At 38.9% G+C, this 23711-nt stretch overlaps 1 protein-coding gene and 1 long non-coding RNA gene across 2 annotated transcripts in view; one reads left to right on the forward strand and one right to left on the reverse strand.

The window, feature by feature from the left end:
- LOC149588362 (uncharacterized) overlaps positions 1-23711 on the forward strand; it is a 200186-nt gene that overhangs the window by 4617 nt on the left and 171858 nt on the right. The gene's annotated exons all lie outside the window — the stretch shown is intronic.
- LOC149588365 (sodium-dependent dopamine transporter-like) lies at positions 137-21544 on the reverse strand. Its single transcript, XM_089862982.1, has 14 exons — positions 21057-21544; positions 6255-6772; positions 5381-5683; positions 4102-4233; positions 3760-4018; positions 3546-3684; positions 3244-3482; positions 2933-3170; positions 2727-2867; positions 2551-2650; positions 2394-2494; positions 2147-2317; positions 1994-2062; positions 137-1189 (listed from the first exon to the last, which is right to left on the reverse strand). Exons 2-14 carry the CDS (start codon positions 6631-6633, stop codon positions 1166-1168), a joined length of 2295 nt encoding a protein of 764 aa, XP_089719108.1. The 5' UTR covers positions 6634-6772; positions 21057-21544; the 3' UTR covers positions 137-1165.

The following is a 23711-nucleotide window of genomic DNA, read 5'->3' on the forward strand; positions in this document are numbered from 1 at the left end:
TGCCTTCGCCCACGTTTTAGAGGCTATGGCTATGGGAAGTTAACTGGGTGGCAACACTTCATTTTCCCGCCATAATTTAATTCTTTTGGCGGGAATCTTCATCGGCTTGAATAAAAAAGGCATATTTCAATTTTGTTTGACCCCAAAAAGTAGGCTTAACGTGAAATTAAGATTAAAACGATTAGATACATTACGAGAAATAAAATAAAATTTTATTTCGTAATTAACATTTATACACAACTTTATTTATTTCTATAATTAATATTTTGGCACCTTTGTTCTCAAATCCAATCCAATAATTGGGGGGTCCTTATTAATTTTTTTTAATATCTTCAACAATGTAACGTTAATTTTAGTATTTCTTTTTAGTTAAACCCCGATTAAATTATTTAATTATCTTTGTACAAGCTAAACACTTAACCTTATTACGTATAGGTAAATTTCTGGGGTCAGGGAGGTCATTTTAGAAGAACATTGGTTTTTTTGGGTTTGATATTATGACATTATTACAACATAAAGGCAATTTAATTTTCAGGCTAGGCAAACAAAAATCAATTGAAAGATAAATTATATAAAATCTATTATTATTAAAAGTATTCGTATAAAAAACTAAATTATTTTAACGAAATTAAGTTATATTAACTAAATATATTTCGCGATAGTGTAAAAATTATTTTGGTTTTTATTTAAAATTTAAAAAAGACGTAAAAAAATTTTTAATCAAGGTATTTGGTTAAATTTTGTTAGCAATTTGGTTTTTTTATAACAACATTTAAAAATTGTATATATATATTTGTTTTTGGCTAGATTTTTTTTTGGAAACGTATTTCCGTACCGGTAGCGCGTATTTGTTTTTATTTATTTTAATTATTTTTAATCAATTATTTTCTTTTCATTTTAAATTAGTATAACAAAACTTGGGTGATTTTATATTTCACCCCGTTGGACCCCAAAAATGATATAGTTTTTATTTTCGTGGTGGCGTTGGTTACTTTTAAGTCGGTCCAAAGGCTTAATTTAAGTTCTATTGTTTTGACATTAAGCCTTGTTTATTTTTTTTGCTTGTTGTTGTTGTTGTGACGTTGAATTATCGTCGGGATGACGTCATTGACGCTGTCAGGCGTCATCGCTTTTCTTACATTCGAGCGAGCTTAAAAATATGCGATCACACGTACGTCCAGTGCTTTTTCTATAAAATATTCAAAATTAGTTCATATCTTTAACGAGGAGTATTTGAAAGACCGTAATAGATTGAAGTCCCCATAATAACATGAAATGTAAAATTCTTTGAGATTATCGTAGACCAAATGGTCCACCTTCCAACGGTACCAATTAGTTGGGTCTAGATTAAACAGAGCTCGAGTAATTCGGGTTTAACTTCAACCATTTCGCGCTTATATTAATTGGAAGTTCTCGAGTAATTAAGCCAACTGGTGCGACCAAGGAAGATCAAGTAAGGGAACTTTGGTCCGTAAGATGATGTGCGATCTGCGGCAATGAGTCTCCAGTATACCTCGCGCACGCCCCTACCCTTCGGTAGGCGACTGTTAAGTGCTGCCATGTAGCGCTACTGTATTTGTATGAGAACTAGCTTCTGTTTTTAAAACACAGAGGGTCATCCTCGACGTTTCCGTACCGTACGACGCTACCGATACCGAAACGTTGAGGATGCTGAGATGACTTCGTTGCCGTATAGATGGGGGTACAGTCTGCAACGTTATTGGTATGGGGGTTCTTCTCCATGCCTCTCTCCTTTAAGATAGAAGGTCACGTGTCTAATTTTCGGGTGTTCGTTCTAACTACGATTAATAACAGGAGCGCAAGACTTCATTTGTCTCATTTCCCTACGTATTCGCCGTCAGACGCCATAGGCAGAATTCTCGTCTGCCTCTGTACGATGCGTCAGAAAATTGAGCATTTTCGCATCGCAGTGTTACACTAAACTTGCCTCGCTTAATCTTCCTTGGCCGCGACTTGTTCTTTCTATACTTACGTTACACCTAGACATTTCTACGCAATCTTCTTTTCTCTCCGATTCCGGGGTTATCGTATAGATTAGTTTCTAAACGTAAATAAATCAAACCATGATAATTGAAGTTTCGCTTAAAAGGGGGAATAGATGATAATCCTTATTTTTTGGACTTACTTCTTTGCAATTATTTCCTTGTGCTCTGTAAAATTGTACAACGGCCACTAGTGGTATCATAGCGACGGAAGAAAGGGCCAAACCCCATCCCATGCCCACCGCCCAAGATGGGTACAAGTAATCTTGGTATTGAAGTGGAGGCATATTGGCCACGCCGAAACCTATCACCGTCTAAACAAACGTCAAGTCAAAATTGTATTTTATAATTGTTAGGGACGCGAGACTAGTGTGATTTCGATATATGTACCAATAGAAAGACGGGCGTAACAATTTTCCAACAAACTCTCCAAAAGATTCCCGGCCTGAAACCCATCATTTCCTCGATGTTCGAAGAGAATCGGTCCAAACCTTTTTGGGTTTACAAATTTTTAAGGATACTCGAGATAAATTACGCTAAGACTTACCATAAATCCACGCGACACCGATGGCTTCAAAGAGAGCCGAACATAGAAGAGATATTCCCGCCGCAAAAGTATCGAACCAATACATGACGTAACCTCCGCCCTAATTAATATATTCAGTAATTAATTAATTAATTAACGAAACGACTTAAGGAAGATTAAGACGGCGTCGTATTTACCCTGGTGACGTTAACGATGGAGACGCAGAATGACAGGAAGAGGATAATGGCCGTGAAGAATTCGCGACTGAATTTTACTCTCTCGAAATTTCTCTTGTATTCGTCCATCAGTCCCGTTATGACTGACTCCAAGCCTCCCATCTATAATTTAACCGTACATCTATTAATTACTCTATTTTGCCAAGTATTTACGGAATAATACTTACGGCGCTGTCCAGTCCGAGCGTCAGTAACATAATAAAAAAGAGAACGGACCAGAATTGACCACCGGGAAGAGTCGAAATGGCTTCGGGGTAGACTTGAAAGACCAGTCCGTGTCCTTCCGTCGCCACTTCGCTGATGGGAACCGCCTGTTTCTTGGACATGTACCCTAAATACACGAAGATGACGAAACCCGAAAAGAAACTGGTGAAACTGTTGACTCCCGTTGTGAACAGACAGTCCCTGAATGACGCGGAGAAAAGAATTCCAATTAGCTGTCCCTGATATAAAATCAAACCTTCGTGGAAAAAAATACCTGTAGCAATTATTGTTGAAGTTATTGTAAGAGGCGTAAGTGAGATGGACTCCGAATCCGACGCCGACGGAATAGAAAACTTGTACGGCGGCGTCAACCCATACTTGCGACTCCAGTAACTTGGTGACGTCCGGTCGAAGATAGTACTGGACGCCTTCCAGAGCACCCGGCAGAAACATGCCGCGGAATAGCAAGATGGTCAAGATGGCGTAGGGAGCCGTCGCCGTTACCCAAACCACCTACCACGGACGAGAAATCGAATTAAGCAACTGGTCAGAGGTCATTGGAGTCGAGTTAGTCACCTTGCCAGAGGAACTAACACCCTTGAAAAGGGAAAAGTAGAGAATAATGAAGACCAAGATCAGACAGAGAATCAGTTGCCATTTGGGATACCCCAAGTCGTCCATTCCACGACTCGTATGTATTTCTAAAACAGCTCGACTGCAAAGGCCAAAAAAAAAGCCATTCAACCACTTGATAAGTACTTGAAGTACTAAGATAGTTGAACGTAATTACTGGAAAAATTCCAAGGCGGGGGAAGTTCTATTGGAGGAATCGGTGTAAAGAGGGACGCTGGCGTTACTCAAGGTGTTGTTGACATCGTCCCCTTGAAGAAAACCCACGGAACAGTATTTGGTGTTCCATTCGTTGCCGCATTGAATCCAGGGCAATTGAGACGTGAACGACGAGAACATAAAGTAAATGGCCCAACAAATGATGACGTTGTAATAGAACGAGACGTACCACGAAACGACAACCGCGCAATAACCAACGCCTACAATATAAAACCACTGACATTAAAAACAAATAAACTAAAATTATTAAACTAACTTAACAGGGGTAGGCCTAGTATTTTACCTTGAAATAGGGGACATATTTTCCATATACTAATGGGTCCTTGTTTATTATATTGACCCAAAACTAATTCCATGTAGAAGAGTGGCAGCGCTCCAAATACCAACATTAACGTGTAGGGAATGAGAAAAACACCTTGAAAACAAAAGAGATAGCTTCTTTATACGACGATGGTATTTAATAATAATCATATTAATAAAATCGTAAAGAGTTTAGGACTAGAACTTTCTAAAGAATTTCAGCATGAACAAATATAATAATAATAAAAAAAACAATGGATTTTAATATCGCTGCCCAAAACTCTCAGTCCTTGTGAAGATAGAAAAAAATTGTCAAAGAAGAAGGGGGTCCTCCTCCGTAATTAATAAATTGTTGGGGCATTTGGAGGGGGGGGGGAGAAAAAAATCCAATAGTCGTCAAACTGCCTTCAATAAATAAGAAAAAAAAAGTAAAGGAAGAATTTTTCAGTAAGGATATAAGTTCTCCCAAAACTCACTTGGAATAAGCGCTCAACTACTTTCTCAGGGGGAATCTAGCCTTAGTATAATATCCGGGGGGGGGAGGGGGTTCACTGCCATCATTGTCAACCAGGAAAGGGTGTGGGAATCTTCCTATAGGTCCGAATAAGGAATTCCTGACCACCACCCCTCGTCCTTCCGCTCATTTTCCCCCGAACCCCGTTGACCCTAAAGATGAAGGATGGATGATAAGGCTTGACGATGAATTCAATAGGAAACCGGCCGCGAAAACTTTCATTAAAACTCCGGGAATGTCAAGACTTAGGTGTTAAAGTTCCGGTGGGGGGGGAAGCGGGGGAACTTCTCTTACATATTTAGGGGTTTTACCTTCTTCCTCTATTATGACAGGACATTCTGCGAAAGGAATTTACCCATGAAGAAATATAATTGGGGTTTTGATCAGATATATGGCTTTTGGCCTTTGATCGGGGCGGGGGCCTTGGCTTTTAAACAAAAGAACTATGTCCCCCACTCCATTTTTCAAACCCCTTTTTCCTCCTTAGTCCCCGAATCCTTATTCATTTCTTAAAGGAGGATTTCTAAGGATCCCGTCAGTTGCTAGGAAGTAATTAGAATGTCTTGAACGAATGTGGTACGATCAGGGTGATCTAATTGACTTTATCTTTAAAAACACTTGGAAGTAGGAAAAGAATTATCACCAGTTAATCATTTCAACTTGTTGTTTTTTTTTTCGTGTAAGGTTTTTTAATTACTGGGTTAAGTCAAGCGTTAAGTAATTGGCAGAATGATTGTTAAGTACTTACCGCCACCATTTCTATAACAGAGGTAGGGAAATCTCCAAACATTGGCTAAATCGACGGCGAATCCGATAATGGATAATAAGAAATCGGTTTTCTTGTCCCACGTCGGACGTTCTTCCTCGGTCTTGACCTCGGTGATGGTCGTCTGACCTTTCTCCTTGTCCGGGGAAAGGGACGGGGTCGTCGCCGTGGGGCTAGACGCGCCGCCAACTACCCCTCGCACTTCCCCGCCTAGTGATACCACTAAGGGACCGTCCGATAACTCCAATTCTTTGACCACTTGACCGTCTGATGTGCTTAACTGACCTACGATACCCAAGATGTAATTATTTATTAAATTTCGTAATGAGTGTCCTCTCTTTCTCGATCTGATTAGAAAGCGTTTTAAATTAGGCTTGACATATCAGCGCAGAGAAGTGCTTAGCTTTTCAATTGTATATGTGTTAATTTGTTTAAAGGCCGACTTCCAGCAGCGAAAAGGGTTCTGGCGAACTGAAAACCGAATGCTCATCGAGACTAACAATCGTTCAGCAACCGTGCCGATTTTTGAATCCCTACTGCATTAAAGGGTTTTGGTTAACTGAAAGCCGTGCAATGTGGGGTTATAGCGAACTGAAGATACTCAATAGAGAATTTCATTCAGAGGAAAGCAAAAATTCGGGAGAAAATTAATTTAAAAGGATTTCTATTGTTCATCTTCATTTTTCTAGAACCGTATTGCACGGTATGCAGTGGGGGTTCGAAAATGTGCACGGTCACTTCATTGTTAGTCTCGATGCTCGGTTTTCAGTTCGCTAGAACCCTTTTCGCTGCTGGAAGACGGCCTTTAAAGTCTCAATGCAAAGTCATCTCATACATAAAGGGATAGTGAACTTACCGGAAGATTTGGGCGTACTCGAGGAAGAGCAATATCCATCGTCTCTGCAAGTGGCGGTAAAAGCCGGTCTTATTTTGCGCCTTATCTCTCCACTTCCCCCTCCTCCGGCGGGGCCCAAGGAAGCCTCGCTGGGGCAAGGGCTCCCTTTGGGCAAGATCTCCACTCCTCCCGTGCCCGTCACTATGGTATTTTGCATGGCAACCTTGGCTGTTGGGGGCTTAGGCTTGGCTGCCCCGTTTACCGGGCTGACCGCTTTCAACTCCAGGCTTTCTCTAGGCGGGGCTCTTTCCCCCGAACTTGAACCCCCGTTCAAGACACCGGGACCCCCCGGGAGGTTGGTGTGGCCCGGGTCCACGGACGGCGACTCTAACACAGGCATTTAATTTAATTACAGAGGCGAATTATTTTAATATTTATTTAATTTTCTAAGGTGATTTAAGTATTATTTTAATGGACGATGAAACGAAGAAGCTATGGGGGCTTCCGCCAACGATTAGGTTATCCGTAATTTCATCTTTCTGAAACGAGACATAAACAAACACTTTTTTAAGTAATTAGCACCAAATTTAATTTATAAAAATAATTGTAAGGTAATTTTTAAAAATTTTAAACTAAACTCCTTCCCCAACCCTTTTACCACAAACGCTAAACCGGAAATGTTATCCTATAGAAATTGCGTAACCTTGACCTTGGCAAGGTTTCCTTTCCTGTCAGTTTGGTTTAAGATTTGTGCCATTATATTCGTTATAGTGCAGTATAAAATGAAATATCTATGAGTTTTAGCAGGAATACATAGATTTCTTAAAACTACTTGGAATCATTAACTTGCCATTATTCTGAACCTTTCTGTGCCCAACCCGAATGTAAACAAGTTCTCTTTACGTCCTATGAACGAGTAGAAGGTTGTTCTGTAAATGTGAATAACGGTCAATAACCAATGAAACGGGAGGAAAGAGGAGTCGGTTTTTTAACGAAGTTTAAGCCCTTCTCCTTACCTTCAATCAGATATTAGTATGGAGTTGAAGTTTAGGGCTTCTTAAAGATTCCAAGTGGAAGAAATTTATGTATTTAGGGGTTTTAGACGTGTTTGAAGCCTTGATGGAAAGTTAGGAATCGGTTTTGAAAGTGGTCAAAATACTAGCCAAGTACCGTTGCAAAATCTGGTATATATGACTGTTATTTGCTTTTACATTAAAATCGTCGTCTCTGGACACTAAATAATATCTATCGAAATGCATCTTGGGATGGATTGAAAGTGTGTCTAGGTAGTTTAGGCCTTAAGATAGAACTTTGACAATATTATCGAAAAGCTTCGAATGGATCCTTTACTTTATCGTCAACTGCATGCTACTGGAATTGGCCATAAAAAGGGCAAGACCGGAGGAAAGAAAACGCGGGGAAGGCGAGGGCGGATAGAAGGAAGCGCCTTTTGTTAGAAAGTTTGTCAGTAATGATGTTGCGGTCGTCCCTTCCCTCCTTCATTCGTACAGAGTACCATGAACTATTTTTAGGAATGTTTTAGTTTCGTCCAGGGCAGGTAGAAAAGCCACCCCTAACGCCCACGCTACGGCACCCACGTTAGAAAAATAAAAGAATTACCCAGCAAATTCAATATATTTTTGCCCCAACGTTGCCGCCTTCGGGCAAAACCATCTCCGCGAGACTTTGCTGCAACGAGAGAGAAAAGGGCGCCAAAACCTCCTCACGCGCCCTACAAAAAAGCGGGAAAAAAGGCGCGTGGTCGCTCCGGATAAAAGATGGATTGATGGTGAACCGCAACCACCTTTATTTTTTTCATCTCCGTTGTATATAAAAGCCAAAAGGTCCTATTGAATGTCCTCATTACTTCCACGAATATTATACAGTTTGGATAACGAAATGAATCCGAACCGAGATCCGAACTTTAGTCTATACCTCTCTCTTATTGGTTTGGTGCAGGGTATTTCTGGATCAATATTCTTGTGGTAAAAATAGTAATTATATCTTCTTCTTTGGGGTGAGGTTATTTTGAGGAAACCCCGTTGTTATAATATTAGTCTTGGAATTAATATACCGTCAGGTAACAGATTGACCTTTAACCCCCTCTGGGAGAGAAACTACCCGCCTTTTTTTATTGTATTTTAGCCTCGTATATATTTAATGGAAATCAATGAGATCTTGGCGAGAAAGGGTCAACATTTAACCTTTCTTAATAAAGAATTTAATATTCAATTCAATGGTGATACAAATACACGAATTTATTTCATTTGGTGGTGTGTTGTCCGCCGGCTTTTAGAACTTTTATACCTACAACCAGGTTCACAATTCATTATTTGGAAAAGCTAATGCCCGTATTCGTTTTCAGTTTGAGAAACTCGGTTAAAACTTTCGCAAATTTTCCTAAGTATAAGAACAAAAATGTTTTCGTAAAATACATTCTTAAAATATACGAAATTTTATTTTATATAAATAAAAATAGAAACGCGGTTACGAAACTCTTTAAAATGTCATTTAGTTTCTAGAAATTCTCGAATAACTAACTTGTCGATTCTGTGTCGTTAACATTTTGGGACCTAAATTGATATTTAATAATCGCAGCTCTTGTTAGAATTTCCAAGGAACGTAAGTTAGGTGGGGTGGCGAAAGCAGTAAGAGGGTCCCTGGTTCGATTCCGGACTATGGCACAGAGTGCAAAATAACTTGGGAACAAACCCCTATGCGTATAAAGTTTGCCAGTTCTTTTCCCAGTGACTTGTTGTAAAGGAGTTTTCTTACGCGGTTTTACCCGGTTACTACTACTACTGAGGTTAACGGTAATAGTTAGTATAGGGCGCTGTTGGTTAGCGCTTGTGTCGTATGGGCTAGCTACCACCCCTCTATGCATTGTAAATACAGCCACCACCTTAGGGTGGAAATCCCTTCATAGACAAAGCTTAGGGAAAAAAGAAAAAATCGGCTTGGGGTTTTGCCCACCACCAAGAGATGGTACGGTATTTAGCAACTTTGGGCGTTCACTATACGCGCCAAACTTTGGTCTTTTATCAACCGGATATCGTGTTGATGGGGGCTTCAATCTCCCAGGGACCCTCTATCTCAGTTGATGGTATCTAGGCGTTGTTGAATACTTTTCATTGTCTTTCCTTATTTAAATTAAAAATACTGGTGATGGTTAGTTAATGCAAGATGGATCATTTCCTTTCGCTATTCGCGGGATGGGCCAACGCCCCCCTATCCCCGTTTCTTTTGGGGATTAACCCCCATGTCCCCTCCCCTCAACATCATCAGTCCATAATTATCGGATTATAGGATTTTAGACAATAATACCAACACGTATTCCGTCCGAGATGGCATTTATTATATAATATACCCTATAACAAGAAGTGATATCTAGTTTATTAGGGAGAAGATACATATTCGCCAAATTTCCAGCTTTATCTCCAGTCCAAACGTAGGTCCGGAGTTAATCCCCGCCTCTAAATTACAACCAGTATATCATTGGTTCTTAAAAACTCACGTCAGCGCGACGCGAATGACGAAAATTCCGTATTTTCCCAATATGAGGAGAGGTGAATTAGCCCGGCCTCCATTTACGTCCCCCCTTTTATTTTGAAAGGGGGACTGGGACTATGGCGCTCGAGTACTTATCCATATTATACCTTCTCCCTAATAAACTAGATATCACTTCTTGCCTATGCTTTGATATAGAAAAAGCTTTGAGTCTTATTCCGGCGCGATGTAGCTTACCATTCCCCCCGTACAAGAGTCATTATTCCGCTAAATGACGCGAGAAAACGAGCCCGCCAATTGATCTATAGTACAGTCTAGGTACGTGATTGGAATAAGTGCCCCCTGGTCCCCCCCTGATTGCTCTCTTTGAATGACCCCTAAATTGTTGTATCAAAGCATTTCTGGTTTGCACTCCGGCGGCAAGACTTCTTTTTGGAGAAGTGCTTAAATCAAGAAAGACATTGTGATTTTTCTGTCCAGTTACGACCGCACCAACCAACTATTCCTTATCTCCAGTTGCTTTTTATTATTGGGAGATCGACACATTGCGGTAATTGGGCCTTATAACTCCCCCACCCCCTTTCCGATGATTTAAGGGGCACTTCCCCTCCCCCGCAAATTACCACTTTCGCCAGTCTACTATTTCAGTCCACCAGACTTTGAGAGAAAAGAGAATTCGAAATGAGAGTGTTATCATTGTAGCTTTCGAATCGATTTGGTGTCGTTAATTCTTTGATATTTTTGACATCTTTTCGCAACAGGAAATAAATAATTTTAATACGAAAAGGAATCTAGCGATAAATGACCGTAGAGATTAAAGGGATACTCCGGGGTTAGAATTTTATTTTGTCTTTTTTAATCGAAAGAGCGTATAAAATAATGAATATCATCAATTGGAACCATGTTTCTATCTACAATATTATAGAAGATACGAGCAATTAAGTAATAAGAGTAATGGATGGCACTACGCGTTAGGCTTTCCCGGTGAAGTACTCCTATTGGATGCCTAGTACCACGTGACGCGTTCCATTCTTCCAATAGGGTACTCCCAGCTAGTGCTTGTCGGGAAAGCCTAACGCGTAGTGCCATCCATTACTCTTATAACTTAATTGCCCTCGTATCTTCTTTAATATTGTAGATAGAAACATGGTTCCAATTGATGATATTCATTATTTTATACGCTCTGTCGATTAAAACAAAAAGAAAAAATATTCAAGCCCGGAGTGACACTTAAGTATTGTTATAACAACGATATACATATTCTTTACCACAAACTAATTGACTTTCCCTCTCTGATATTAATTAAATATGATAATTTTAATTAAGACGAATACTTGAAAAAATATTTATAGAAAATAGTTTGGGAGAAGGAAGCTTTTTTTCTTCTTCTTTCTTTGGTTCTTGCGGGTGGATACTGGAAACATTAACGTTACGGACGATTGCGACGAAGGGGGGGGGGGCGGAGGACATTGATTTCCATCGTTTTTCTCCGTGGCTTAACAAGTTCCCTTATTTCTCCCCACCCACCCCACTGACCTTACCTCAAAATGGTAACTCTTTAATTCCACAAGAATGAACACCTTTTTCCCACTTCCAAGGGGTGCCGCACTCCGAACTAACCGTGCACACTGATTAACTTTGGCAGTGGGTGGCCATGTTTGAAATCGCTTTGGTTCTATGCGCAAATAGCATGGGTGACGTCACACTAAGGCTTCTCAGATAGCTCCATTTCTAAAATATGCCTAAGTCCCAATAGAGTAATAAATACTTCCAGATGTTTAAATTTTTTTAGAGAGAAATATAATTTCTACTGGAATTTATATCGAAGTCATCAAAGTGTCAAATCCCTCGGAATAGGACAAAATCCCCTCTTTCTGTGTTTTATGGAAAAGCTTAGTGTATAGTGTAGTTGGCTATAGGGAGGTTACAGTGTACGGGAGATCTCTAGCTTGCAGTGATTTGTTCGAACTCATTACCCGAATGGTAACAGCTTAGATTCTTAACGAGGAATAATATCGCACATTCTCTCTCTCTCTCTCTCTCTCTCTCTCTCTCTCTCTCTCTCTCTCTCTCTCTCTCTCTCTCTCTCTCTCTCTCTCTCTCTCTCTCTCTCTCTCTCTCTTTCTCTCCGTTACAACAGCTAGTGTATGAACATTGGTTTCATCATTGAGGATATACAGTGGAGGAGTAGACACTTAAGCTTCTACCAATGCATAAGGAAATATCCTCCAAAATTTACTACTCATTTCCGGTTTATTCCCCATTGGATGATTACCTTCTGTACAAGACATATCATTATTTTTTGAAAAATGTCGTCTGCTTTACTGTAGATTAGTAGACACTTTAGCTTCTACCAATGCGTAAGGAAATATCTTCCGAAATTTCCTATTCATTTCCGGTTTATTCCCCAGTGTATGGTTGCCCTCTTATCATTATTGGTTGAAAAATGTCGTCTGCTTTACTGTATATCCTCTATGGAAGCGAAGAGTGATATTTAGACAAAGGTAACCATCCACGTCACGTGTCTACCAAGAAACAGAGCTAGTGCCGGAAGTAGCTCCAAAATATTAAACTAGAACTGAATACAACAACTGCATGTCTACTCCTCTATTGTATATCCTCTATGAATTCATCTTAGTTTTATATAAAATCCGCGGATGCTTTTCGTACTACAGTCAACTATTATGCTGTAGAATTTTCTATTACAGAAATTTCTAGGAAATCTATCCGATTCTTAGAGGCGTATGTTTAGGTTTGTTTTTAGTCTCTTGTAAATGGAGCGAAGGTGGGATTGTTTGGCAAAGGCGTGTACCGGCTGTTCATTGCTCTAATTAAGCCCTGAAAATTATTTTAATTATTAAACTTTTCAACCAATATCCTAAATATTCCCATAATATTTAATTTTTTTTAATTTAAATACATGCATGATCTTCAATAAGAAATAAAATGTTTGTGACCTTTTAACCTCTCTCTTACAAGAGGAGAAAAGAAGAGGGTCAAGATTGTGGCTGATGAAAATGACCCACTAACATTTAAATGAAGTGTTACACCTAAAAACGGGGGGATGTACCCCCTATTACCTTCCCCATCAACTTAGTAATATCCGTTATTTTAAATTAAACGGAGGTTATTATTATGATAAAACAATTTTGACGGGAAGATAAAATAATTAAACCTCGTGCTCTGGCGCGTGAACCCTTTTCATTATTTTTTTGGCGGGAAATTAATTCCGCGCGCTTTTGCATCGTATCGCGTTTCACGTGCTGGGATTAAAATGGATCAGAAATACGATAAAATCCTTTTTGTAAACACGCTCGAAACCACCAATGATCAAAATTATTTAAAAATAAAGAATATTCTTAAAAAATATCTGATTTTTCAAAAAGCACAGCTCTACATATTTTTTACTACGCAAAAACGAGCGAAATATGTAAATTAAGAACCAAAATAGACTCGGCATTCAACGAGTTTGAAAAACACAGCTTGTATTAGGTGTATTTGGGGGAAGACAACATTTAGGCTGAAATGACTCCGGCTTAAGTCTATGGCCCCTGTAGAAGTGTTTACTCCTCGATGTCTGTCAACCTATATACATTTATTTTATTTGTATTTATACTTATATAATTTTGTTAAAAACTGTTAATTGTACTAACCCTACTTGTGAGAAATTACTTGCTCCTCCTTGATTTAAAAGGGATTCACCGACATGTGAAAAGTTAATTCATTCATTCTAAGAATTAAACTTCGTATCGCATTTGAATTGAATTATTTTGTTCCTTTGTTTACGTCTTTTTTAAAGGACTTATTTTCCTCGGCTTCAAGTTGTTTATTCCTCGAAGTGACGTGTTAAATTTAGATGATATCTCAAGAAGTCCTTCAGGGGGGTTAGTTACTTCCCAATAATGTAAACCCGGGCCGTAAGAGGCGGAACCCAATGAACTCGCGGATGGATATTTACTCCAGGGTCTCCTCGGTACACGGGGAGGTTATTCGTCATTGTCAAAAAGAGGACAGACACTTGTTTATATTATACTATAACAAAGGATAAGATAATGTCGGAGTAAAAGCCAGAGTTACGAGCAACCAGCGCCCACTCAACGTCACTCTGACGTCACACCTATACCCTATTTTTCCCAGGTTTAAAATAAGTATAACAAAAGAGTTTAAGAGAAACCTATATAGTTTAAATTTTGAAAAGGCGCCAAATTTCCTACGCCTCTCCGCGCGCGTGTATTTTTGATATCACGCGGAAGAGGAAAGAAAAAAAAAAGCGCGAGCCAGCATTTTGGCGGGAAGATAAAATAATTAAAGAGCGCGTGTTCTTTGGCGCGAGAACGCTTCATTTTTGGCGGGAAATTAATTCAACTTCGTCGTGTCATATCGTATTTCACGAGCTGGGATTGAAATGGATATAAGGAATACGATACTATCGAGTCGACGTCACGTGTTTAGGATTATTTAGCTCGAAGAACGGAAGGGTTTTAGTTGAAATATGAATGACGAGAGATTGAATTTAAATTGATGCAAAATTAGGAGTTTAGTTGTACTCCAGTTTATTTATATATTTGTTTTAATTTAAGCCATGGCGCGGGTATCTGCATACTCGAGTATATGCATAAATTTGGTGCAAGTACGTATCCATTAAACACTTGACATATATTTATATTCAAATATGTCAAGAGGTAAAAGGATAGCCTCGATATAGCTCGCCATATACGAATTTACGAAACATTGTATCGAGCCATTTTTAAAGATTGTTTTTCCAACGAGACGCCTCAGACGTCTCTCTCTCTCTCTCTCTCTCTCTCTCTCTCTCTCTCTCTCTCTCTCTCTCTCTCTCATTCTCTCTTAGTCTCTCACACATTCTCTCCCTGAATTTTTTCTTTGAAAGCCGAGGCTTAAGACGACGATACTTAATAGCAAATGATTCGAAACGAAATAAAAATATTAAGAAACTCCTTTTACAATCGTAATTGAAAGAATACAAGGAAATTTCTTTGTTATTTTAACAGCCATCGCGATAAACTTCTGGTTCTTCTCTCTCTGTCTCTCTTTCACTCGGAAATTCCAGTTAATCAAAAAGAAATTTGCCGACGCAAAATATACAGGGTGTTAATGATAAGTCTGCCATAAATTAAGTGGGGGGATGTTCTTTGGGTTCACGATTTTGAGTCGAAAATGTATTTTCTATCTCCATTTTGTTTGCCCTAAGGGACACTGTTTTCGAGTTATGGATTGGAGGAGTGTTTAATTAATTAAATTAGAAATCATTGTCTTAATCAGTTTCTTAATTAAATTTAAGGGGTCATCCGTAAAATACTCCAATCCAATCCTAACTAGAAAACAGTGTTTCTTAGGGCAAACAAAATGGAGATGGAAGTTACATTTTCGACTCAAAATCGTGCACCCAAATAACATCTCACTTAATTTATGGTAGACTTATAAGAAACAGCCTGTTTATATATTTTTCTCAAGGATTAAAATAATTTGCGTGGGTGTTTAATGTAATATTTTAGCGTCTTGGCAAGAAGCAATATCTAGTTTACTAGGGAGAAGGCATAAGATGCCTAAGTCTTCGTGGCCATAGTCCCAGTCCCCCTTTCAAAATACAAGGGGGACGTAAAAGGAGGCCGGACTATTTCGCCTCTCCTCAGTCGGAAAATACGTAATTTTCAAGAACCAATGAGATGCTGAGTGTAATTTAGAGGCGGCGGGGATTAACTCCGGACCTACGTTTGGACTGGAGATAAAACTAGAAATGTGGGGACTAGATATTGCTTCTTGGCCTTATAGAAAGCACTATGTCTATATATAAAAATCTTTGCCATATCGGGTTAAATTATTATAGGTTAGGTAAAATTAAGTTAAGAATGATAGACGTAAATTGAGGTCCAAGAAATAAGAATGTCGTGTCATGTGAGCTATGTACGGCCTAGATAGGCGAGTATAGTGTAGTGGATAATTAAATTGGACTACAAAAGAGGCCGCCCATATAGTCCTTTTATATAATATATATATATACCTTTTTGAAAAATGTCGAGTTTGCCCGGGTTAGGGGGTGATGGATACTTAATCCGCTCGAGCTCCCTGTAGTAATTAAAACCACTTAACCTTCTGGCGCTCTCCGGGACAGCTTCTCGACCGGCCATCGACCAAAAATTGCTTATAACTGGATTAGTCGAGCGCCCAAAACACTCCTTTATCCGCAGCAGGGACAAAAGTATCGTATAACCCGAGAGAGAGGGAGAGAGAAATTTTCATAACAACCTTCCATTCTCGTTAAGGGCCGGCACTTGGAAAACAAAACCCCTAATGCATTGTTATACGTACTCCTTGACTCTGGGTGTCTCCGGTCACTCTGGGGTTTGTTACGTAATGGCCCGGGCATTGTGGTTGGTCTACTATTGGGAAGGAACCTTGGTCTTTTATCTCCCACGGGATTTCGACTGCTTAGCAAATCAGTATACTGGACACCTCTCAATAACGAACAAAATTGATCAGAATTATTAGCGTGTAAAGGTTGTATCTCGCCTATTATATCGTTATTACATTTAAATTAATTTGATCAGCGGCTAAATGTGCGCCTGTTTTTGTTATTATCAACAGAATGAATTGCATCGCCTTTTCCAAAATATCTACCCCAAATTATTACAACCTCTTCCAAATTATTATTGTTTATTGCATGCCACCTTTCTAAAATTTTCAATCTTTTAGTTTCTTTCTACCCTAAAAAGAGGCGCTGTTTTAACCACTCGTTTATTATACCATTTCGATGTAACTAAGAGGGAAAGACACGTAGGTAAAACTCTGCCTTCCATCAGGCTTTTTGGCACCTGCGCAGTAGTAATTTTTTATCATGAGAGTGCATGCGCAGAGACGGATGGAAATGTATCAACCCTCTGGTATGTCCCAATACCGATGGTTGCCTATCTCATTGTTTTACGTCGAAAAGGTCTATATTATTTTGGGAGCACAACTCTGGTATGTTTAAGGCAAACGTGCACCAGTTTCCAAGACGCTTAGCTCTTTTCATTCGAGTCATTTTGACTAGCCTGTTCTTTCGTTTTGTCGGGACATCCCTCGGGACCCCCAAATAAGGTCGAAAATCATCCTTTATTTGGAGTATTAGAGCGTTTAAGTCGGGCGCAAGTGCATGATTTTGCTTAACCTCTCTACTCTACTATACCCGAATCTCTATCTTCCTCTCTTTCACTATATGGTATTTATTTTGTCATCTCTTCTTCCCGTATATTGTCAGGGCTGTTCTAATTCGCTGTCGAACAATGGTACACGTCACTCAACCTTAGTATTGTCCCCGTTGTCCATTCCTGGCGCGCGCTCTCACCTATTCAACGGAGACAAGGACCGGGTGCGGGGACTCTCTCTCACTGCCTTTGACAGTATTAGACTTTGATGGGGAAAATGATATGGATATAAACGGGGCGTCACGTGTACCCCCCACCCCATCCTTAGATTTATTTATTTATTTATGAAGTATATATGAAGATGCCCCGTTTATGTTCTGTTCTTCTAAATTAATATCTTGACCATAATTTTTATTTATCGATGGGTTCAGAATGGAGCATGGTTTTAAGATTAATTTGTATGAGAATAGAGACTGGTCGGTTTTGTGCAAGGGTTTTAAAAGCGATCCGATCCGATGTCGTTAATGTCAAACCAAGAAGAGAACGAATTTACTTGTCTTTCTTTTCCTAAAAATCCTTTAACAAGTTTACTACCCCAACCCCATTTTGGCAACGCTTAATTTAAAGGAAAAATATTACCATAAACCTTAAAAGAATAGCCTTTTATTCTAAAAGATAGAAGGGAAAAAATTAAATAAATAATCTCTTATTACAAAATAGTTATCATTTAATTAGTGTTAAAAACACTGACTGGTCCCTCGCTATGTTTAGAGGCGTCTGCTAGCCAGAACCTTTTACCCCAACGTGATTGGTTAAAGAAATTCCGTGCGGGTTCTGGCTAGCAGATACCTCGCAGTAGTCAGCGTTTCTAAGACTAATTATTTTGCAATAAGAGATCATTTTTTTATTCAATATTTTCTCATCTATCTTTTAGAATAAGACCGTTCTTTAGGACTATAATGTTATGTTGACTAAACTTTTCCTTTGAGAATTCTCCCATCCATGCCCCACCACTTGGACTGCTGTAATCTTGGGTTAACTGGTTTATTCAAATATCTTAAAAAGGTCAATCTTAGCGTACAGTTCTAATGGGGGAATTTATTTAATTATCTTTAGTTTCTCCCTGTCTTCTCTTTTCAATGAAGCTAACATTAAGATATGTCCACTAAAATTATTTAGGCAAATTAAGTCTAATATAATTTTATGAGAATGACCTTTCTTGACCCTTCCTGACCTGGACTCATTGTTTCTATATAAGCGCATGTAAATGCATATGTTTTACATACAGCCTTTCAAGGTATACTACCTGATATGCCTAGAACATTTTGCGCGCCTTGAGGAGCCTGAGCGCGCCCGTTTTGATTTTGGCGGGAAATTAATTTCTCCCGCGTTTATTTGAGCGGGAAAAGATCAAAGTCATCTTTTTTTTATTCCACCAAGCTCTCGCGCGTGGTTTCACGAGGAACTTTTCAAAAATTTTGCAGCAAACGTTAATTTCTTTCACGCTTGGATACCTAGATAAATAATAAATACGTCACAGCGATTTAAAACGTCATAGCGAATTCTTTTAGGCGCAAAAATTGCAGCCCTATCTATGGCTTTAGAATTAATAAATTCTCTCTTTAACCTAGTAGTAACCCGGTCCGTCCTTGGCTGACCCCGTAATCGTCTAGTAAATTTTAAATCGTATTTTTGCACTTTTACGAGAAACAGGGGATTAAGTTGTCTATTATATCGTGGTAATTTGAGATAGATTATGTTTGTACGGGTATCCCGACCCTGAAAACGGGTACCTAAGATGTAGTATGTAGTCGGGGTTTTATTGGATGGTTAGATTTTGATACTATAGGAAATTAGTTTTTGACCTATTCCAATGATATTAGCAGAGGTAAGTACTAATATTTCTTATTATTAAATAGGCAAATTTCCAAAATACACGAAAACATTTTTGATATTTTTTTTAAACAATTCTGAAATCTGTCTTGTCTTAAGCCGACTTGTGCGACCCTGACCCCGACTTGTTTTTTTCTGGGATACCTTGACCCCGACCACGACTTGTTATTTTACCCCTTACGAACTCTAGATTATATCCGAGTATCTTTAACTTAAAATCAAAGATTCAAAGTTAATAATATTTAAATGTTATGTAGCTATGCCGGGCATTTTTAGGTTTTTTACTTTTTTTTGGTCAAGCTTGGCGGAACAATGTCCACCTCTGTATTATCGTATTATTATAAAATGGTAATAATAATATCTGGGAATAGAGTCTATTTCATGGTTGAAAGACACTTTATGATAATCTAGATAAAAAGAATGGTGCTACAGATTGAGTATTGATTGCGCGTAGAGATGTGAGTCGGTAATTTACCGTCCGTAAAATACCGGTAATTTACCAAATACCACGTAAATTAACTTTTTATATCTTATCGTAATTTTACAGTGGTAATTTACCGGTAAATTACCAAACATTTTTATCAATCAGATTAGAAAGGCCACGGCTGCCGCCTTGGTAGCAAAAGCCTTAATTACGTGTAAAACAGATAGTGCTCACAATTAAACGTTGTTTAAAGTAATGGATTGTAAGCACAAGAAAATGTAAATTGCCGACTCAACGGTAATTGTTGTTTTCCCAAAATTTTTACCGGTAATTTGTTGGTAATTTACCCGGTAAATTAACGTTTTTAAAAATTACGGTAATTTCACATCTCTTCTTTGAAAACTAGCTTGGTCCTTCTAACCCGTTGCAAATTGGGATTGGTTGACCAGAAGTCAACCGGCGGGAGGAGTACGTGGATATACGATACATTTAGTTCCAGAAAAACGCTGTCTTTGAGAAAAAGCCCGACTGTAATAGGATTAGAAGCCTTATACTGTATAGGACAGTTACTATATCGGTGACCCCTTCCACCTCCACCCTCCGATACCAGATCGTCAACAACCATAAAGATTTAACACTGTATAAATAAATTAATAAATTTTCATCGGAGAAATCTTTGAAAGGCGTTAACAAGTTCGTGTTCCTTCCATAAGTCTAAAATTTAATTCTAATATTAAATGAGCCGTTATGAATAATTTGCGATGAAAAAGACGCTATTTCATTACGAGTTAATCATATTAGATTAATGATTTAAATCGCGTGCTCTCGTTAGCTAGTGCGACGTTAAAAGCTCGTTTGAGCGAATGAAGACTTTTTGGGTGTTTTTGAGATTGAACTCGGGTGCCAGGCAATGAGGTAGGACCACCTTCTCCCCCCCCCCCCCGGTTGTCAAGTCAAGTGGGCTTCAAGGCACGAAATTCTGAACATAGCGTGCTGAACTAGCTAGCGCCTTTCGGAAACTTTAATTTTCCAATTCATTTAAAGTTTAAACGATTTCTAACGAAAGGAATTGAAAATTTACGAGCGGGAAGTAATCTTTGTCAAATGATTAAAGCTACCTATGGTTCCCTTAGCCATCCTCCCCCTATAGGAAAGGCTTTACAAATTGAGCAGCTTAATAGAACAGGTATAGTGTCAACCCTTCTTAAATTTACGTAATAATACCTACAGTCAAAGACCATGCGCTGCCATTATTAACGTAAGACTCTATTATCCCAATTACGCGCGTGAATTAAATTCCCGCCATTATTTTCTTTTAGCGCGTGCAGGCAATTTATAATTTTTGGCGCAATTTTTACTCGTGGGTAATTGTATTGGTTTCGCGCGTGAATTATATACGTTCCCGCCATTATTTTCTTTTAGCGCGCGCAATTTAATAAATTTGGCGCAATTTTTACTCGTGACCTATTGTATTGGTGCCACGTGAAATATCTTATTTTTAATTTTTCAATTTCGGCAGTTGCTTTAAGAGCTGATTAAGCCGTTAATTAATTAAGGGAAACGGGGTGTAATTATTCATCGTATAATTGACGGAGCTATAGCTTTTAAACGAATTTTCCGGAACATTATCGCTCGGCCCGGGCTTAATTTCTCAGCTAGTCCTATTTTCCCCTAGCTCATTTATATACTCTCTGATCGGGTCAGGAGTTTGATAGAATTTGATAAATTTAAAGAGGGACAGTTAAATAATGGAAAGTAATTAACACCACCAGTTCCCAAGTTGATTTTTAATTAATTTTTTTTATATTAACAAGTATAATTAAATATTAGGAAGAAATTCGGTATAATACTTACAATGATAGTGGCAGCTAGCCGTGACGTCACTGGTGGTTGAAATTTCAATTATGTTTTAACGAAGGTAATTTAATTAACAATTGAATAGAGTCCCGGTATGACTTAGGGAAGAATCGAGTTCACTCTCCTCCATGTCTCTCTTTCTCTCTCTTTTTCTTTCACTTTCGATAAAAATTAAGTTTAATCGTGAAAATGATCAATTTTAAGATTCGACAAGGGCTTTTTGTTCACAACTGTTACTGAGGTTTGAATTATTAATTTTAGTTTAGAGAGTGTTGTTGGTGTTGGTGGTGGTGGTGCGTTTGGCTTTGTGGCGGGACCACGAGTGTGTGTGCCGTCTTCGTCTAAAATGATCCTCTGGTGGTCTGAGTTGAGTTGAGCTCTACGCCGTTCTCTTCCACAACGAGAACTGGGACGTCAGCCAGAGATCTGCTTCCTCCACTTTCTCCTCCACACTCCTCTCTCTCTCTCTCTCTCTCTCTCTCTTTCTCCGAAGTTGGCTCGTTCGAAGCGACGTTTAGTTCGTCACATACACACACCCTGAAACGACCGACAGGTGAAAAAATACAAGGGAGCGAGCTTCTTAAGCCATGGTCACACACACATGGGAAACCGGTTCGAAGCGATTCAAAACGCTTTCAAAGTTTAATGTGAACAAAACTGATACTCGGGAAGCTAATAGAGCTATCTCAGTTAGAGCTAGGTAAAACGTCACCGACTTAGCTTTGGTAGTGGGCGACCATGAAGAGGGTTTCAAAACTATAGTTGGGAAAACCAGTTCTCAACCGACTCCCGTGCAAGTGTGAACATAGCTTAAGATAGGGGATTCGACCCTCGTGTCACTTAGGTTCTCTATGTAGCATTAAGTTTAGCGAAGATTCTATTAGTGGCTTGGTTCCAGCACCGACCGACCCGTTCCCGGACATCTGTCGACTTTGTACGCTCTCAGACTCGCTTTTCAATCATCGAATTAACTATATATATATATGTTTTGTTTTAAATCAAGTTGGGTGAGGTAAGGCGGTACGACAAAGAATTGGTCAAGAGATTGTAAAGCTACACGGAACTTATTATCGGTAGTAGTTAGGATAGTCTGCTACCACGAACTTTCTCGTGACGTCACAATCTCCTATCGCTTACCTCGGTTCTTGGCGACCATATTGGAGGTCGTCAGCTCAGGTCATACAATTTAGACTATCAATATTGACGTCACTTCCCCGTAGCTCCTCCCCTCTCAGTACTACTCTATAGAACGCTGTGGCATAGGGGCTAGACCTTTGGGTGCGCTACAATTGGGAGGGCTGAAAACTGGGTGTCCTACAATTGGGAGAGCTGAAATCTGGGTGTCCGACAATTGGGAGCCCGACAATTTTCAGGGCTGAAAACTGGATGTTCGAAAATTGAGAGAATTTAAAATTGAGTTCGCGTCAATTGGGTGGCAATGAAACCGACAGAGCGTCAATTGGGTGAATTGACATAGCAATTTTATTTTTCAAAAAAGTACAAAGTTGTTGAAAAAAGCCGTGAAAGTATGGTGAAAGACAAAACCTTACCTGACCCAACTGAACCTAACCAAACCTAACCTGGCCCAACTGAACCAAACCAACCTGACCTCACAGAACATATAATATTGACATTCCAAATTTTATGGTTTTTAAGAAGTACGCATGCATTTTTACAAAATACATTTTTATTTATCCAATTGACGCTCTATCGGTTTCATTGCTCACCCAATTTTAAATTCTCCCAATTTTCAATCCTCCAAATTGTCGCGCTTTCAAATATTGTGCAACCAGTCGTCATCACCCTAATGCAGTTGTTGCGCTCTCATTCATTATTACCCAGGCAATCTCTCATTGTGTTTGTATCACAAAATAAATAAATTAGTTCGAGTCCTCTTAACATTTACAAAAAGTCCGTGGCTGGCAAAGATTATTTATGTTGATTCCTTTCATCGAAATTCGTGACTTTTGATTGAAAATAGTTTGAATCGCGAGAATGACGGAAATCAAACTGTATTTGGTCAATTCCCAATCTTTAAAAAATCATAATATCCGATATTAATCGTTCGAGCATCCATTTTTATTATTTTTATTATTATTAAATATCGCCAAAAGTATTTTTCTTCTTATTTCTTATTCGCTGGGCGGCAGTTTATTAAATTCCATTCCTTCCAGCCTTCCATAGGTATTATTATATATAAATCCTCTTCCCCCATACCCCACCCCATCCCACTCCACCCAGCTTTCATCTCTCTCTCTCATATGGGGGGTGACACCCCCCTGCACCCTGAAGGTCCTAGGAATTTAATATATACAAATATCGCCCTTGTCCCCCACTTTTCCACCATTATTAATCAAATATTTTCGATCCCCCCTTTCCCCCACTGCTAAACCCTTTCCCCCATACCACGCCCCCGGAAGGTTAGGAATCGAAAAATCCAAATAGATTTTTAAGAAATTAAAATGCCATTTTCAAATACTTTCCTTGGACGCTAGAAAAATGTAGTCTGATTTTGTTTTGCAAAGAAATGGGAAGAAATATGCAACTATTTATGCTAAAGGTATTAGCCCCTCGCACTGGTACTTTATAGTCCTTGTTTTTTATCAAAAGCGAGTGACAATGAAAGTAAACTTATAATAATAATATTTTAAA

Source organism: Phalangium opilio, unplaced genomic scaffold (genome assembly GCF_054372755.1).
Source record: "Phalangium opilio isolate 3A_F unplaced genomic scaffold, DU_Popi_V2 ptg000662l_1, whole genome shotgun sequence".
In the NCBI taxonomy this organism is placed as follows: Eukaryota; Metazoa; Arthropoda; class Arachnida; order Opiliones; family Phalangiidae; genus Phalangium; species Phalangium opilio.

Excerpts from the sequence above, each read along its gene's own strand:
- LOC149588365 (XM_089862982.1), bottom strand. The coding sequence starts at position 6,633 with ATGCCTGTGTTAGAGTCGCCGTCCGTGGACCCGGGCCACACCAACCTC. Across the intron at positions 2,868-2,932 it reads CGCTCGGACTGGACAGCGCC|ATGGGAGGCTTGGAGTCAGT; the intron begins GTAAGTATTATT and ends GTTAAATTATAG. Across the intron at positions 1,190-1,993 it reads TAGAAATGTCTAGGTGTAAC|AAAAAGCACTGGACGTACGT; the intron begins GTAAGTATAGAA and ends AATATTTTATAG.